An 18,534-nucleotide genomic window follows, 5' to 3' on the forward strand; every position below is an offset into this window, starting at 1 on the left:
AAATGGAGATGGAAAAAAGAGGTGATTGAAAATTTGTAGCTAAATGATTTGCTTTTGGTGGAGAATACTTGTCTAAGGGTAGCTCCCACTGCCCCAGTATGGTCATATGAAGGGAGGATACTTGTCTGTACCTTTATAAGAAATGGATCGTTGAGCAAAAGATAATCTGAATTTAATGTGCACGTTTGGCCCACCTAATGGATGGATCATTTTATTTTTAGGATATGGCATGTTTACAATGGTCCCCATCAGATGAGTGGCCCAAATCCTGTTACATGCATGCCATGTTTGCATGTGTGCCATGGATGCCTCTTTACGTGAGTCACCTCAGTATCTCTCTATTATTTTATCTTGTATCATAGACTCAGCATGGTGGACGTGACAAGTCAGGATGAGGACAATGGTTGTGCATGGGAGTTCATTTCCCCTTTATGGTTTCTTTGTTAACTTTTAAATCTATGAATGGTGTGAGATATTTGGAGGATATTTTTAATTGAATGGTGTCATCTGATTTTTCAATACTTCGAAATAACAAATGGCTTCTGTAGTGTTTGATTTGTATTTTAGTGTATCTATATTTGGATGTAATATGATTATTCAAAGCCGAATAAATTGCTTAAGAATATAGGCTTAGTTTGGGTCCATAATGCTAGATTGGAGAATTTCTACACGGGTGCCTGATCAAAGCTGCTCATGAGGTGCCGGCCATTATACAGTTTCCCTGTCACTAAATTCAGGTTAGTCCACTCATCTTAATTTGCCATAGATGCATATTGAATGTTGATTACCCATTCCATTTTGCATACATTTAGGTCACCTGATATTCAACTGGCCTAATCCATGGACCAGGGCATAAAGTTTTGGCTGAGGTGCTAGCCCACACGTGTTTGGAGTCTTTCCCAACCACACACAACCATATGTGCCAATATAGCATAAAGGTGCGAGATCAAAGCTTTCCATCATGTGGGCCATGTTGTTTAGATCTTTTGTCCTATAATCAAATTGTTTTCCTCGAACGAATGTTTACAATAAACTGCATTAAACATCTGTCCTCTGTATATTTTCCCCCACATGATAAGTGAAATGGCCTTTTATATTTTTAGCATGAAAGAACTAATCAATGTGGCTCGCCTGATGAAAAGCTCAGTTATTAGACATGTGCCATATTGATGCATGCAGCTGCCTATGGATGGGAAGGGCTCCATATGCTTATGGGCTTAGAAAACCTCATTTTCAAGTCTATTTCATATGATTCTAATTTTTTTGTCTCCCAAGATATGAGAGTTGGCCTACAGTGTATATTCCGTTTAGTGGCAGTAATATCATTTTTGTTGTTTGTAGATAACTCATCAAAGAGCCAGTGCATTTGGATTTGTTTGAGTGCGAGTATAAGCTTCAACTTATCCCATTTGATTTCCAAACTGTTTGCTGCATGGGAGAGTGATAAGACACACATACGACACGACTGAACACGATGCAGAGACACACACATTCTTATCCATTTTTGAACTCTTATTTTAGTGTTGCTTTGCATGCCAATAAATAGAAAGCTTTCTCCTTCAGTTGAAACTATCTTATTGGCAGTTCAAAATGAAGTCTTCATGTTGGGAGCTAGCGTAATGATTCCATCAATGCTTGTTCCAGCAATGGGAGAAACCACTGTGTGTCCTATCCGATCAACAACTTAGATGTCCGTATGAATGCCACATTGACATAAGGGTGGGGTGTATGGTGGCTTTGCTCTACATGCATGTTGACTTGACTCCATGTGTTAATTATGCATATAAATTTGTAGCTTCTATGTGTGCATACACAAGCAAAACTAGTAGTGCCACATGCTTATTTTTTGGTTTCTATGGGTGCAGACATGTTGTAAAGTGGGTGTTGGAGCGAATATTGTTCTGTCTTGGCTGAGATTCTGCTATCTTGGATTGGTTTGAGTTTGATTTTGTAAAATATTGCATTTTTCTAGTTTGATTTCTCCAAAATTCAGCATTTGGCAGCAATATGAGTTCAATTGTTGTTAAGAATTTGTGAATTTTGTTGTAAATTTCCAGGGATTTGCTTAGAACTCTGGATTTTGTTGGATTTTCTGTTTTGATTTGCTTAATTTGTGCATTTTATGGCTGTGACAGACTAATTTCATGGACTCCAGTGTTGTTTTGATGATTCATCTTTGATTTATTGTGACTTTCTTACAATTTGCTTTAAACTACAGAATTGATGTGGTTTTTGAGTTTTATATGTTGAATTCATGCATTTTATGGCAATATCAAATGTACTTTCGGATAGTTGTAACGATTTGCCTTGTGCTGCCACAATGATGTTGACCATGATTTTTCAGTCATTTTTGTTTTATTGATTGATGTTTTGCATATCAGTAATTGAAGTATGTTGTAGCAGAACTCTGTGGTTCCATTGCAGTTCTACAATGTAATTTAATGATACTAAGCAATTCATGAATGGTTAAGTAGGATTTTCTGTTCTTTTCATGGATATTCTTAGGAAATTGACTATTTTGTCAAGTAGTTGAGATGTATGTCTCAGTTGGACTTTTACAAGAAAACTGGTTTGTAGAATTTGTTTTGGATTTGCAGCTGCAAGGATTTAGTTCTAGTTCTAGGATTTATTTATTTATTTTATTTTTTTTATTTTTTATTTTTTCTGAACATTGCAATTTCCAGCGATTCCAATACAGTTTGTGAATTTATTGTGCATTCAAAATGGATTTTTTGAAAATTTCCAAATTTGACATGGTCAGAGCTTTCTACTTTGAAAGTGAGGATCACTTATTGCCTCTCTCAGATCAACTGAAAATTGTTTATTCTATTTCTGACCTTGCAATGTGTGAAAGAATTTCTACAACTTGATTTATTTGTTTCTTATATCAAATTTACATTGATTTATTCTTGGAAGGTCATTGATCTTGTTATGCATTGTCGTGGATTACAAGTTGTGATGTGTCAATGTTGGCTTGAGTTCTCTTTTCAATATATTTTACAGGAATCTGTGGATTTGATTTTCTTTTTGTGAAGTTTATTCTACAAAGTGTGGCCTTTTTTAACTCATTGTTACTGAAGTTGAGATTTTGATCATGCTTTATGCTTATGTTCTTGGTTTGTGTAGGGGTCAATTTGAAGTATGTTAGCAGAGATGGAAATGATCTAAGTGGTTCAAGTAGTAAGGTTTCAGAAACATCCGTGCCTATGACTCCTCAAACAGAAGGTGAGATCGTGCAGTCGTCCAATGTGAAGAGCTTTTCATTTTCCAAACTTAAAAGTGCCACCAGAAAATTCTGCCCTGACAGTGTGTTGGGAGAAGGTGGCTTCGGTTTAGTTTTCAAGGGTTGGATTGATGAGCATACATTTGCTGCAACAAAATCTGGCACTGGCGTGGTTATCGTTGTGAAGAGGATCAACCAGGAAGGTTACCAGGGTCACAAGGAATGGTTGGTGAGTGCCATATGCCATTTCTTGACATTCTTTATGTAGTTCAGTTTGAAGAATTATAGGGTCCCAAATCCTTGTTCCAACTCTGTGTTAATTTTGATGAATCCAGTTTTTCCAATCATATTTGAAATAGGAATTCTCACATTGCTTGAAAAAAGTTCCATAATTGGCTGTTCGCCTTACATCAACCCTACGTTGCTTAGGCTCAGGACCGGCTGTCACATTGTTTCTAGTGTGAACTCTCTCTAGAAAAAACCATATTACTAAAGATGAACACTGACCCATGGATGAGATATAACCTTATCCATGTCTTGGATTTCAGAAATTTGGAGTTGTCCCACCCTGCATATTGATATCTGTAAAGCATGAATCCATGCACACAACCCGATTGACCCTGTGGAACTTAAGTGGAGAGTCCCCCCCCCCCTCGAATTGCATCTAAATGGAGTTGTCCCACCCCGCATATTGATATCTGTATTCTGTTTTCCCATTTGTATCTAAATGTGAATTCTTTCCTTGCTTTCTTTGTCATTTTGTCAGTTCCCATTTCAATTTCTGAAAAATCATCTTTTAGTTGATGGTTCGTAATTACCTTGAATTAGTTTATCCTGCTGAGATTTGTTTTTCCTTTTGTCGTGCTCAATATATTTAGACTCAAACTGTCCTTGTAGGGAATCTTTTGGAGAATTGAATTCCATCGTGGGGAGCAAAAGCTAATGATTCCTGTAAGCTAAATCTCATCTTGTGCACCCTATACTAATTTATCTTTACCTTTCATGGTTGCTTAAATGCTCTAGGATTAAGTTTGACAATCGGGCTTCTACCTATGTTTGCCCGTGTGGAGACATTGGAAGTCATCATACAAATTATTTTAATCCTTGATGTGATGATCATGTGTCATTTGATTAGGCATGATACTATTTCTTTTGGATCCGGATCAAACTAAAACTTCTTGGTTTCTCTCAACAAATTGTGAAGAGAATAAAAAGCTTGTTAGTTTTTTTTAGGTTTATATATATATTGATACATAGGTTTTTATAATATTAATGCTAACATATTAGCATGTGTGCAGGTCCTGCTTTCTAGACATTTGAATCCAGTAATCACAAGTTGGGAATTAATCATTCCATCATCACTTTGTTTTCTCCTCATGGTTTTGTTACTATTTTCACCAACCTTTATCATTGTTTCCTTTGAAGAAAACAAAATTTTCCATAAATGTTGGTTGAAAGAAGACGCTGAAAAGTTAAGGGAAAAAAAACTGCTTATAATTATCCTTTCAGAAAATAAAAGTTAAAAAATAAAAAGAGAGAAACAAAGAAAGAGAAAGGAACTGCTCATATGTCATAAGGAATGAGATAATCTGTTATTGCTTTTCTGTGTTTGCCATTGTAGCCCCTTTTTGCTTTGAATAAAATTTTAGCTTATTCATAAAAAATAAAAATAAAATGTAACAAGACGCCATTGTAAGGTTGATTTCGTGTTTTAATTGATTTTAGAATCTTGTTTGAATCGGTATTACCTAGGCATTTTATCTTGGTTCTTTTATTAGTAGTGTAGACACCCCACCAGACAAAGGAGGTCCCCAAGACTGTTTGATTGTGTCGGGTTATGAGGGTGTTGCCTCCAAACTCCTTTTTTCAGCTAGATCATAAAACCATGGGGCCAACCTGATGCATGAATCAGATATCAAATGTATGAGCCTCGATGTATTTAGTTGAATTCCTGGTATTCAGTCCAACTGAGGATTCTAACTAGCCTTGAACAAATATGAATAAATAAATAGTTCGTATTGGTTGGAAATAAAGCAAAAGTTCCATACAGTCTTCAAAATCTTTTTTGCTTGTGTATTGATTGTTTCATGATATGATAGATTGATTGATACTATTACTATCACTGCATTTGATAGTCTGCTTGATAAGTTCATCTTGTTTTTCTTTTTAAAGGCATAAGTATGAAAGAAATCTTTACGGCCATAAGTATAATAAAATTGCTTTCCTCAATAAAACATACAATTTGATGCATGATATGATTTAAGAGTTACATCCAATTTAACTTTTATGATGTGCAACCATGCTTTAACACATTTGTAATAAAGGCATGTCTTTCTTTGTAGAGAAAAAAATTAAAAAAAAAAAAAACCTTTTCTTTTTTTCTTTTTGTTTGTTGTTTTGACATGCTCATGTAGAACACTAAGTGATAACTACTCGTCAAAATAGCTCTTTGGACATGCTTCCTTACATTTTTTGTACTATTGACATATTTTAACATAGAATGAATTTGGTTATTTTAAAACATGCACAATGCCATCCAGTTAAAATATGCCATTCACTTTAAAACGCAGGGATGCCATGTAAAAATAAATAAAAATCAGTATTTTATTAGTTTAATGGGGGCTTTTTTCTTATATGGGAAGCATGTTTCTTGCTTAAGTTTGTTATAACATGTTCAATTTTTTTTTTTTTATAACATGTTCAATTTGTTATGGAAAAAAAATCGGTTGGTTAAATTATTGAATGTTGTCTGTTGAATGACCCATCTAGCCATTGATAGCTCTGTTATATTGTTTCAACCTTGCAATTAATAGCTTATTTTTTAATTCATTTATTCTATTTTCTGAGTTCCAGTCCATAAGTAGAATGCGATTTCTTTCATGGACTTGGTTCCATCTTCGGCTACTACGTCGGTCATAGGAGGTTTTCATTTGGTTATAGTGGCTTGCTATACACTTTAATCTAAGGATTTTAGAAAAATCCTCATTCTGGCTTTCTAGTATGCATAGTTAGAGCCATCAAAAGGTAGTGGCCTGGTAATAGACAAATAATCGAAATTTGACATAATAAAGCTCTAAATCTTTGAACTCAAGGAATTTAAAAAAATAAATAAATGTGCGGCTTAGCTTTGATACCACTTGAAAAGGAGAGCTTAACCAGTCCTAAGAGATAAGCCTATGCCAAATAATAAAATAAAGTGCAGAAATAGTAAATAAATCAGAGGTCTCAATTGCACTAGTATTGAAACGTTGATTCAAACTGGTTCGTAGGACAACCTTCACCCAAACAAGTTTAGGCAGGACAACTTTATTTCACAAAACTTGTAAGAATCAAAATTTTAAACCAAGCAAGAATAAATAAAAGCTAAACTATTACAAGCATTCACCACTTTAACTTAAAGGGATTACAACCATTCACCACATAAACATAAAAGGTATTCACTACAACACCAAGAACTATAGTGGTTCGGTGTGTCAACAACTGTTCTCAAACAGTCACACCTACTCCACTCCCAATAATCACTATCCACGTAATATTGGCTTTCACTATAAATAAGGTTTTCACAGGAACACCTTAAAACCTGATACAACTGTGATTTTAGAGGGCTATCACAAACAAAAAACCCATCACTGAGATTTTCTGGCTATCTCAAGAAAACCAAATGAGATTTTCTGGCTACCTCAATAAAACCAAAATACAAAGAAATATATATTTATCTTCTCCTTTGAAGACATATCTATCGATGTAGCCGTAGAACTACTTCTCTTGAATGTAGATCGTTCAATGTTCAGTCATATAGATAAGGGTTCAAGGTTCTACATTGATTTTAAATAGATTCAAACCAATGACTACTTATTTGAATTCCTTTAAGATCTCAAAAAGAAGAATATTTACTCTCTTTATAAAATAAAATTGACAGAATAAGAGATCAATGAATTAAACAAAAAGCTATTAAAAATATTTAATAAATACCGTGCAATAGCTTGAGCATAACATGGACTTCTCTCTCTCTCTCTCTCTTGTAAAAGGATTTGATAGACTTGAATTGTATTTTTGGATTGAGAGAAAGCCTCAATTTATACGCAAAGAAGTTGTTGCTTCGACTCGTCTAAGATAGTCTTGGACTCGTCTAGAACCGGATTCCGTTCCAACAAATTTTTAAATTTGAGCACGATAAGATAAAACAGATTTTCGACTGGTCAAGGGTGCCAGAAATCTGAACTGATTCAATTACTGGACTTCGAGTCGAGCAACCCTTGACTGCTCGAAGGCCCACCTTCGATTGGTCGAGAAATCTCCTTGACTGGTCGAAGGTGTAACAAAAAATCCGTTTTACTTCGATTTGAACTAGGACTAGTCGAAAAATTCTTAGACCAGTCGAGCCGTAACTTAGACCAGTCGAACCTTAGCCAACTATAAGCATAAAACCCATTTACAGTAAATTTTGAAAGTACATAAACCTAAGGTCTTTCTAGGGTTCATAATACCTGAAATGACTGAACTTTGAAATAGATTAGATGCTTGAATTTCTTGATGGAGCTTGATCTTCTACTAGAAATTTAGTATAACTTGAACTTAACTTGAACTTTCCATCTTAATCTTCTACTTGACTTGAACTTTAGTTGAACTTTCTATCTTGATCCACATTCGAAGGCCACTTCATAAGCTGTTTTTTCTAAACAAAATTTGACAAACGCGGTATGCTTTACACACTATAGCACTTATACATTCACTATCTGGTCTGAGCTCGACCAACTCGAGTTGACGGTAAATGAGTTTCTCCACCTATACTAGGTGAAATCCGACCCTTTACATGAGGGTTGATATTACTTTGCCTCTTGGAGGGGGACTGGCAAAGCCTTAATTTGGGACATCCCGTCCTCGAACAAAAACTGGAAGAACAAGTGGTTCTAGGCGTCGAGAGACTGGGGGACACTTGGAATTTTTGGGTTGAGTTCTTAGGTTCCAACCTCCTTCGCTACTCTAGGTCGGTCTATCCGTACCGTTGCGCTTTAGTTTATTTCACCATTCCTTTTTTCTTTCCTTCTTTTATCCTTTTTCTTTTTTTTTTTCTAACTGTGGCTGGTCATGACAGTTTTGCCCAAGTACCCCACTGGAGTGGGTGTAGAAGAACGAGCTCGGATTGCTGAGGCAAGGTCGATAGTTGCCGAGCTAAGGTATTGGAAGTGCTTGATCACGCCCTAACTGCTACTCAAATCAGGTCTTGATTTGTTTTTGACTAGTATATCTTTCTAGGGGTTCAACTGTAGGTTTCTTTTTCGCTTATGTGTTTGCTGACCTTTATTTCTTGTCGTGTCGAGATGCCTGAGTAGAACAAGTCTAAGTAGAGGGCTTCGTCTGTGGCCGAGCTAGCCTAGAAGAAGCTGAGGCACATTTTAAAGAAGAAGGCGGTGGCTGACTCCGCCTCTATTAATGTTGCTGCTCGCTCTTCCAAACTAGACTATGGTCTCTGGGGGAGCTGAGGTCGAGGTTGGAGCAACCCCCATGGTGGAAGTTTTGCCTTCCGAAGCGCGGGCGGCCTCTAGCTGTGAGGTTCAGCTCTCTTCACCTCAATTGGCTAGCTCGGTCTGGGTTCAAGGTGGTGAGGGTCAGGCCTCCCTGAAGTCGGCTATTGCTGCGACAAAGGGCCTTATGCCTTGGATTGCTCAGCATGTGCCTGATGTCGAATTTACTCAGGTGATGGATATGCCCCCAGAGGCTGTCGCGGGCCATATGGCTGCTCTTTTCAATAGGGTAAGCTATACTTTTTTATTACGATCATTCCCTTTGATTAAGTAAATTTTTTTTTTGTCTTTTAACTTTGGGTTTATCTTCAGTTCGCCCCTTCCCTTGTCCGCACTCGTTGTGACATATCGCAGCTTAAGACGGAGTGCAAGGAGGTGGAAGCAACCTTTTTACAAAAGAGCGCTGAGTCCGAGTACTTCCATTCTGAGAACGCCGCTTTAGTGGCTTAAACAGAGGGGTCAAAGGCCAAGCTGGAGGCCACAAGGACCGAACTGGAGGGGGCGAAGGTTTCACTCAAAGAGGCCCTAGAGAAGGGTGTTCGGTGGAAGTCTGAGAACGCCGAGCGAAGCATACCCTGGACGTGAATATGAAGGAGGCCGAGGCGGCTCTTCTGAATGCTAAGGAGGCGGGTGTGGAGGAGCTAAGGGCCTCCAAAGAATGGGAGGAGGAGAGGGATGCCCTTTATAGTGCCGGGTACGATAAATGCCTAGAAAACATTAAGGAGGCACACCCTGGGCTTGACTTATTTGCATTCGAGGCCGACCCTTTTAAAGATTCTGCTCTGGCTGAGAGCTGAGGTCTTTTGCTTTCGAACACATTCACCCTCCAGCCGCTCGAATCTTTGATGTTTTTGAATGTACCCTTCTTTTACTTTCACCATGTACCTTTTTATCTTTTTTAATGAAAAGAACAATTTTTTATCACGATGTTCTTTTATGTGGGTTTTTCTAAGTGGACTAGTTGGGCTGTTTTGTCGTTGGTAGGCAGGTCGGCCTTCTTAGGCTGTGTTAGGAGTTAGCCGGTTAGCCATGTGGGTTTTGGTGAGCTGTGTTAGTTTCTCGGTTGATTTAATCATCCTTTGTTATGGGCCCTGCTGCCTGAGTAATAGTAGCGATTGATGGTCTGACCTCTTTCTATGAGGGTTGGACTGTCGATCAAGGGTTGTTACTCTCCTTTTGTTAAAAGAAGTCCTTGATGGCGGACATAAGGAACTTGACTATTGGTCCGACCTCTTCTTTAAGGGTTAGACCATTAGTGAAGGTGTCTCTTCCCTTGTACTGAGGGGAGCCTTCAGTAAATTTACATAGGTTGAACATTAGTAGATAGAAAAGTAGAAGAATTTCCTTGACTTGGGATTTTTATTGTAGTTTTTGAAGAAAACGTATAGATTCTGATGCTGTAGATTCATTCATAGTAGAGAGGCATATTTCATGCTTAATCCTGGTCGGTCACGTGTAGTAGATTTTCAGGTGCTCGACGTTCCATGGATGTAGCAGGAGTCATCCTTCCGTGTCTTCGAGTCGATACGTCCTCGGTCAACTCGTGTTTGTTACTATATAGGGTCCTTCCTAGTTCGGTCCCAAGGTTCCTGAGCCAGGTTCTTTGGTATTCTGGAAGGTTCTGTGAAGGAGTAGGTCTTCAACTTGAAACCTTCTTGTCTTCACTCTAGATTGTAGAAATGGGGAACCTGCTTTTGTTGAGCCGCGCCTCTGAGTTAGGCTTGCTCCCTTCTTTCTTCGATCAGGTCGAGGTCCAGTGTCATCTGCTCGGCATTTAGATGCTCATCATAGGAGTGAATTCGAGTAGTTGGGAGTTCAATCTTGAATGAGACAATGACTTCAACGCTGAAGGCCAGAGAGAAAGGAGTTTCCCCTGTGGCCATCCAGATAGTAGTTCGGTAGGCCTAGAGAACGTGGGGAAGCTCTTTTGCCCAGGCTCTTTTAGCTTTCTCGAGTTTGGTTCGGAGGTGGTTCTTAATGATCTTGTTGACTGCTTCGACCTGTCCATTACCCTGAGGATGCCGCGGTGATGAATAGATGTTCCAAATCCCAAGGTTTTCGTACATGCCTCGGAATTGGTTGTTGTCAAGCTGTTTCCCGTTATTCGAGATGATCGTGTGGGGGATCCCATACCGGGATGTTCTTCCAGATGAAGTCGGTAATTTTCTGCTCGGTAATCTTGGCCAGGGGCTTGGCCTCGGCCCACTTAGTGAAATAGTCGACTGTGACAACTATAAATTTAGACTACCCTTTGCCAGTTGGTAAGAGGTTGATGATGTCAATTCCCCATTGGGCAAAAGGCCATGGCTCGGTCATATGAGTTAGTTGCTTGGGCGGTTGATGGGGTATTATCATGAATCGCTGACATTTGTCACATTTCTGAGTGTACTTCCTGGCATCTGCCTGAATGGTTGGCCAAAAATATCCTTGTTGGATAACTTTGTGAACGAGGGCCCGACCGCCGAAGTGGTTACCGCAGATACCTTCATGAATTTCTCTCAGGACTTACTTGGCTTCGTTAGGCCAGAGGCATCTGAGGTAAGGGCGAGAGGATCCTTTTTTATACAAAATGTCCCCGACCATGGTGAAGCGAGCTGCCCTAGATCAAAGTCTGCGCGCCTCTAGTCAGTCTTCTGGTAGCTTCCCTTCCTTGAGGTAATCGATTATAGGGTCCATCCAGGTTGACATTGATTTTATCGGGAGGACCATGCTTGGATTGGGTTCGTTGATGCTTGGTTCGGTCAAGAACTCGATTGGGATTAGTTTTGGGATATCGTCTTCATCCTCTATGGCTAGCTTTGCCAGCATGTCCTCTTTGGAGTTCTCTGACCTGGGGATCAGGCTGATATTACACTTTGAGAATTTGTTGATCAATTCTCGGGCTTTCTGCAAGTAGGCTTTCATTCATTCTTTTTTTGCCTGGTACTTGCTGGCTATCTGGTTGACGATGGCTGTGAGTTGCTGTGAACCTCCTAGTGTTGGGCTCCCATGGCATCTGCCAGTCTGAGCCCAACCAATAGTGCTTCGTACTTTGCTGCATTGTTTGATGTTTGGAATCCAAATCTTAAGGCGTATTGCATGTAGTTCTAGTCAGGAGCCTCAAGGACTATCCCGACCCCGCTGCCTTTAGAATTGGATGAACCGTCAACGTATAACATCCAGGTCGGCAAATCTAGATCAACCGTTTGATATTCGGGCTGCTTGGTCTGAATGTCAGAGCTGGTTCCTAGGTCGTTCTTGGGTGTGAGTTCGACAATGAAGTCAGCCACTGCTTGCCCTTTAATGGTTGTTCAGGGCTGGTATTTGATGTCGAACTCGTTGAGTTTGACTGCCCACTTCGTGAGTCGTCTCGATACCTTAGGTTTTTGGAGTACTTGGTGGAGGGGTTGGTTGGTCGGGACGACGATGGTATGGGCTTGGAAGTAGGGCCACAGTCGGCGTGATGAGAGATGAGGGTCAGGGCCAGCTTTTCGATGTCTGGATACCTGGTCTCAATGGGGCCATAGTTTTACTAACGTAGTACACTGGGAGTTGTTTACCCCTGTTCTCGGATGAGGGCCGAGCTGACCGTTGCTATTGAAACTGCCAAGTATAGTAGCAATGGCTCTCCATGCTCGGGCTTTAAGAGCAACAACGGTGACCCTAAGTATTGCTTGAGTAGCTGGAAGGCGAGTTCGCACTCTTCCATCCATTTCATATTTCACCTTCCTTTTAATTGCTTGAAGAAGGGGAGGCATTTGTCAGTGACTCGGGATACAAAACGGTTGAGAGCGGTTATCCTCCCCATGACGGATTGGACTTCTTTTGTTATCCTAGGTGAGCTCATATCGAGCAGAGGTTGAATTTTATCAGGGTTTGCTTCTATCCTCCTCTGGCTGACCAGGAACCCAAGGAATTTACCTGAATTGACACCGAAGGTGCACTTGCTTAGATTTAACTTCATATGGTATTTTCCCAAGATTGTAAACATTTCTTCGAGGTCAGGGATATGATCTGTAGCTCTGATACTCTTGACAGTCGTCGACATATACTTCAATGGAACGTCCGATTTGTTGGGCAAACATTTTGTTGACGAGTCGTTGTTGTCACGCCCCAAATCTAGGAACGGACAACTTCCGTAATGCCCCAAACCCGGCACTTGACTTCCATACACCAAGTCCCGAGTTCGGTGCACCATAAGGAAGATTTTTGACTGATTTTTTATTATATAATAATACCTGAGCATGATGATCCGTAATCATAATCCTAACAACAGTCTCCATTATAAATTCTAATGGTTACAAGTACAAAGCTTTTTCAAAAGATACGCAACATCGATATTGCCAAATCACAAAATAGATACAATGCATCGAGAAAGCTATGTCCTCCAAGCTACTCCTGCCCATAAAAAAATGGGACATAGGAAGCTTAGGCAAAAAGCCTAGTGAGTACACTCGTGTGTGGGTAGTGTACAAGCATGCAGTAATAATCAAAATATCAGAGTATATAAGCTGAAGCATAGTGACCAAGTAATGCTGCATAAAGCCAAGAGGATGCAATGCAAGTGACGATATGCAAAGGTATGCTGGATATATGTATGCATGCAGGTCCTCTAGAAATCCACATCATAATATAGTTACCATCATTGGGAATCACTGGGGCTTAGTATCCAGAACAAGTCCAAAACTTGTTGAATAAAGGCCTCGTATACTCGCCCTGTCGGTGGGGGGCCTATAGCCATGCCAATACCCACCCTGCATGCCGATAGTGGACCCATTTCGGGGGCTGGTCAAACCCAACCACATTTGCTCCAACTCTTCAGCTAGGCCTGGCCGAACCTCTTCTCACCCGACCACGTCAACGGGAGTCAGACCTACTATGGTCTTCGGCACCAGGTGACCTATGGCATCCGCCCGGTCTTGCCGATGAGGCTCGAGGGTACCACTCGAGGTTTATGGAATTTCACCCAGGGGTCTGGGATCCAGTATAAGAAACTCAAATTTTTGGTACCCACAAATATTAACCACGATGCCGTTGTGGTGGTCTCATCAATACAACCACGATGTTGATGTGGTGTTCAATCCATCTCATGAGGATGCTATGCAAAATGCAATTATAATCCACAAGCACGCTATGCAGTATATTTGCACTCAAGCAATGCTATGCATGTAAGCCACATATGCATACGAGGCAACCCTAATACCAATCGGGCTCCTCTTCCAACCACATCCGATCTGCAATCCATGCTCATCGTGGAAAGGATATACATGTAATATCAGCATCGACATAAATATAAATTACACTGTAGCATCAAGTGAGCTTTAGGGACTTCAACCCAAGGATTGTGCCTGATATATTCGCTTAGGGACTTCAACCCAGGGACTGTGCCCGATATATTCGCTTAGGGACTTCAACCTAGGGACCAAGCCCGCGGTCTCTCGGACCAGATAACATCTGCACATACTCCATCATGTGCACCCCACACCAACATCCTCTACCACATACTCCATCATGTACACCCCGCACCAACATCCTCTACCACATGCATATGATCTCCGCATGATCAAACTATGCACACCATGTGTAAGACCCGTATCCTAGTCCGTTCTGTTCCGTCGAGTCCCGCGATCCTTCCTGTCAAATTTTGGCAACCTGTGACGTATAATCGACGTTGCGATCGACCCTAAACCTTATGTTGTGCATTTGAGTCGGCTTAAATCAAGACTTGTACCATTGCGACCGCACCGTCGCCGCGGTTCCGACGCCGCGTCTCTCGCACCGATCCGATACCCTGGCAGGAAGATGTGAGCCGGTGTTTATTTCGAAGAAAACGCCGCGCGTTTGTAATCCCAAGAGAATCTCTTCAATGTGTCAAATCAATCCCATCAATCAATCCCATCCATCACCTCATGTCAAGTACAAGCAACCCATGCTTTCTCTCTCCAAAGTCAACCCTTTCTCACCCTCTCTCTTACACACCCATGCTAGTCAAGTACACATCACCTCACCCATCACTCACATCCATCACTCTCTCTCTCTTTACATCCCATCTCTCCCTCTCTCTTTCTCATTTTCTCAACTCAATTCCAAGCAACCTAAGAGAGCTCTCACGTCCAAGCTTCTCCATGTGAGAGAGTGCTTGTGTGTGGCCCACTTTCCCATCCCAAACCCTCCATCCTAGCCTTTCTTTCCCCATCTTCCACCATTGAAGTGAAGCCCAAGGAGGTCGGCTTTCCATCGGACCAAGAAGATCGGACAGTGGGTGCTTATTAGACTAGATTTTTCATGTTTTATGATGGGCCAAGTGAGGCCTACCGATCAATGGTATGGATCTCACTTTGGACCCTAAGATGTGGCCGATGGCCCATCTTGATCTTCATGATCATTCCATGATGGGGCCATTCTCCATGGACCCCATCATGATGTTTATTTTCTAACTTGAAAAGAGGTCATCTGGACCGTCCATTTGAGTGGAGAAGGGATCTCCACCGTTGATCCTTGATTTGGTAGGCCCACATGCAATGGGACCCACTCGATGTATGATTGCTTGTAAGGGAGGGCTCATAGTGGCGGAGCCCTCCATCATGCGTGTCCCATTCCTCTCTCTATCTCTCTCTCCTTCTCTTTTATTTATTTCTTTATTTATCTTTGTGTGTGATGGGGTGGCCATGTGACCCACTTGAATGGGCCCCACCTTAAGGTATGTTTTATCCTTACCGTTCATCCATTTGGTGGCCCACAGGAGCAAGGCCCACCTTGTGCATGCAACATGCATAGGCCGTCCGTGTCCAGGGGCGTCCCTGGACTGAAATGAAAGCACAAATATCAGCTTGGTTCACACCCCATTGAGGTGGTCCACTTGTGTGGACCCCACATTGATGTATGTGGCTAATCCACACCGTCCATTCCATTTTCCAAACCATTTTAAGCGTTGAGCCAGAAGATGAAGCTGATCCAAGCATCTGGTGGGCCATACCTTTCAAAACAGTGGTTTTCACCGTCTAAATGCACTTGGATCCTATTTTCATGCCAAAAATATCCAATATTGGACTCTACGGATTTGTTATGGCGAGCTCGGATCTCCATGATGCGGGCCCCACGTGTGCAAAACCTTGAGAACAAAGTTTTTTTAAAAAAAAATATATTAAGCAGCAGCAGCAGTTGCTGCTGCTGTGGCGTCAGGGACGCTGACAGCGCCAGGCGGGCAGGCGTCCGTGCAGGGACCCACGGCCCCTCATGTGGGCCCCACCATGATGTATGTTTTGTATCCACGCCGTCCATGAGGTGGACCACCCCTTGAGGTGGGTCCCCTCCAAAAATCAGCTAGATCCAAGACTCAGTTGGCCCACGCCAAAGGAAACAGTGGGATTGAACTCTCTACCATTGAAACCATTTTTGGGCCCGCAGAAGTTTTGGATCAATCTGAAAATTGTTTTCACTCTTCGTCCAGGTCTATGTGACCATATGGACAGATTGGATGGTGAACAAACATTATACTGGGCCCCACATGGGACCCACAATGATGCATGTGTTTTATTGGTACCGTCCACAGGCAGTGGACGGTTGGAGCCCACAGGACGTGTGTGTTTCATGGGCACCGTCCACTGTCCACCCTGGACAGTGGGACCCCCCCCTGCAGCTGCTCCATGTGTGTGTGTGCGTGCGTACGTGTGTGTATATTGCATTTTATATATATTATATATATTATATATATTATATTTTTAATATACTTAATGGTGGGCCTTCATGTGGACCCCCCCACCATGATACATGTCCAATCATTTTGAAAGCCCCTTTTAAGACTTGAGACTAAAAATAAGACAGGTCTGTAGTTCAAATGGACCCCACCTTGGCATATGTTTGGGGCATATCTTGATTTACTTGTAGCCGTCCATTGAGGCTCACCTTGGTATATATCTAGGGCCCATATGATGAGGCCCATTTGGCATGAATGTAAGGCCCATGTGATTAGGCCATCTTGATGTATTTATGGCCCATATTTATGGTCCGTTGTTGAGGCCCATCTTGATGTGCACAAGGCCGTTGTTGAGGACCACTTTGATGTACATAAAGCCCATTGATGCGGCCCATTTGATAATTATAAGGCCCATTTGAGGAGGCCCACCTTGATGTATTTGGGGCCTGTTGTTGAGGCCCATCCTGATATATGCAAGGCCCATTGTGATGTTCTCAAAGGCCCATGGGATATGGCCCATTGCAATGTACATAAGGCCCGTTGGTAAGGCCCATTAATGCGGCCCATTTGATGAATGTAAGGCCCATGTGATACGGCCCATTTGATGTATCCAAGGCCCATGGGTCAAGGCCCAACGGGATGTCCTTAGGATCCATTGCAATGTGTGATTCCCTATGGTTTGCGTAAATATTTTATGGCGGGCCATGCCTTGGGAGCGATGTTGGTTTGACGTCCACATTGTAAATACAATGTTGGTTAAATGTCCGCATTGTAACTCTCCTTAAGGCCCATTGATAGGCCCATACTTGTTAATAGTTCATCACTTTATAACATGCTTAGTGCACTTCCATGATTCATGCCCATACGCATCATATGTATGCTTGAGATGAGGAATGTTTGATCATAGCATAAGCCGTTGGGCTGAGACATTTACGGGACTCCTTATGAGACGGAGTGTCCCACATGATCGCGTGGTACGCGCGGAATTGTTGCATGATTGTACGGTGTGACTCATGCATCTCGCATTGTGTGTCATGATCACTTGCACGCCCTAGCGACATCGGGGCCGTTGCTTGAAGAAGGGGAGGCATTTGTCAGTGACTTGGGATACAAAACGGTTGAGAGCGGTTATCCTCCCCGTGACAGATTGGACTTCTTTTGTTATCCTGGGTGAGCTCATATCGAGCAGAGGTTGAATTTTATCAGGGTTTGCTTCTATCCTCCTCTGGCTGACCAGGAACCCAAGGAATTCACCCGAACTGACACCGAAGGTGTACTTGCTTGGATTTAACTTCATATGGTATTTTCCCAAGATTGTAAACATTTCTTCGAGGTCAGGGATATGATCTGTAGCTCTGATACTTTTGACAAACATGTCATTGACATATACTTCTATGGAACGTCCGATTTGTTGGGCAAACATTTTGTTGACGAGTCGTTGGTTGTCACGCCCCAAATCTAGGAATGGACAACTTCCGTAATGCCCCAAACCCGGCACTTGACTTCCATACACCAAGTCCAGAGTCCGGCGCACCAAAAGGAAGATTTTTGACTAATTTTTTATTATATAATAATACCTGAGCATGATGATCCGTAATCATAATACTAACAACAGTCTCCATTATAAATCCTAATGGTTACAAGTACAATGCTTTTCCAAAAGATACACAACATCAATATTGCCAAATCACAAAATAGATATAATGCATCGAGAAAGCTATGTCCTCCAAGCTACTCTTGCCCTTCAAAAAAATGAAAAATAGGAAGCTTAGGCAAAAAGCCTAATGAGTACACTCGTGTGTGGGTAGTGTACAAGCATGCAGTAACAATCAAAATATCAGAGTACATAAGCTGAAGCATAGTGACCAAGTAATGTTGCATAAAGCCAAGAGGATGCAATGCAAGTGATGATATTGAAAGGTATGTTGGATATATGTATGCATGCAGGTCCTTTAAAAATCCACATCACAATATAGTTATCATCATTGGGAATCACCGGGGCCTAATATCCAGAACAAGTCCGAAACTTGTTGAATAGAGGCCTCGCATACTCGCCCTGTCAATGGGGGGCCTATAGCCATGCCAATACTCACCCGGCACACCGGTAGCAG

General features: G+C 41.5%; 2 protein-coding genes across 3 annotated transcripts; both read left to right on the top strand.

Annotated features, from left to right (window-relative positions):
- Positions 1–2,643: 2,643 nt before the first annotated feature.
- Positions 2,644–8,645, top strand: LOC131233780 (probable serine/threonine-protein kinase PBL10). Of its 2 annotated transcripts, XM_058230569.1 has the most exons (4): positions 2,644–3,225; positions 3,337–3,452; positions 4,121–4,174; positions 8,319–8,645. In XM_058230569.1, the coding sequence occupies exons 1-4, from the start codon at positions 3,102–3,104 to the stop codon at positions 8,349–8,351; spliced, it is 327 nt and encodes a 108-aa protein (XP_058086552.1). In that variant the 5' UTR covers positions 2,644–3,101; the 3' UTR covers positions 8,352–8,645. The 2 variants fall into 2 exon arrangements, with proteins under 2 accessions (XP_058086552.1, XP_058086551.1); XM_058230568.1 differs by having other exon boundaries at positions 2,644–3,452.
- Positions 8,646–8,697: 52 nt separating this feature from the next.
- On the top strand, positions 8,698–9,669 carry LOC131233193 (uncharacterized). Its single transcript, XM_058229819.1, has 2 exons — positions 8,698–8,977; positions 9,061–9,669. The coding sequence occupies exons 1-2, from the start codon at positions 8,729–8,731 to the stop codon at positions 9,196–9,198; spliced, it is 387 nt and encodes a 128-aa protein (XP_058085802.1). The 5' UTR covers positions 8,698–8,728; the 3' UTR covers positions 9,199–9,669.
- Positions 9,670–18,534: the final 8,865 nt, after the last annotated feature.

This window comes from Magnolia sinica, chromosome 18 (assembly GCF_029962835.1).
Source record: "Magnolia sinica isolate HGM2019 chromosome 18, MsV1, whole genome shotgun sequence".
Lineage (NCBI taxonomy): Eukaryota > Viridiplantae > Streptophyta > Magnoliopsida > Magnoliales > Magnoliaceae > Magnolia > Magnolia sinica.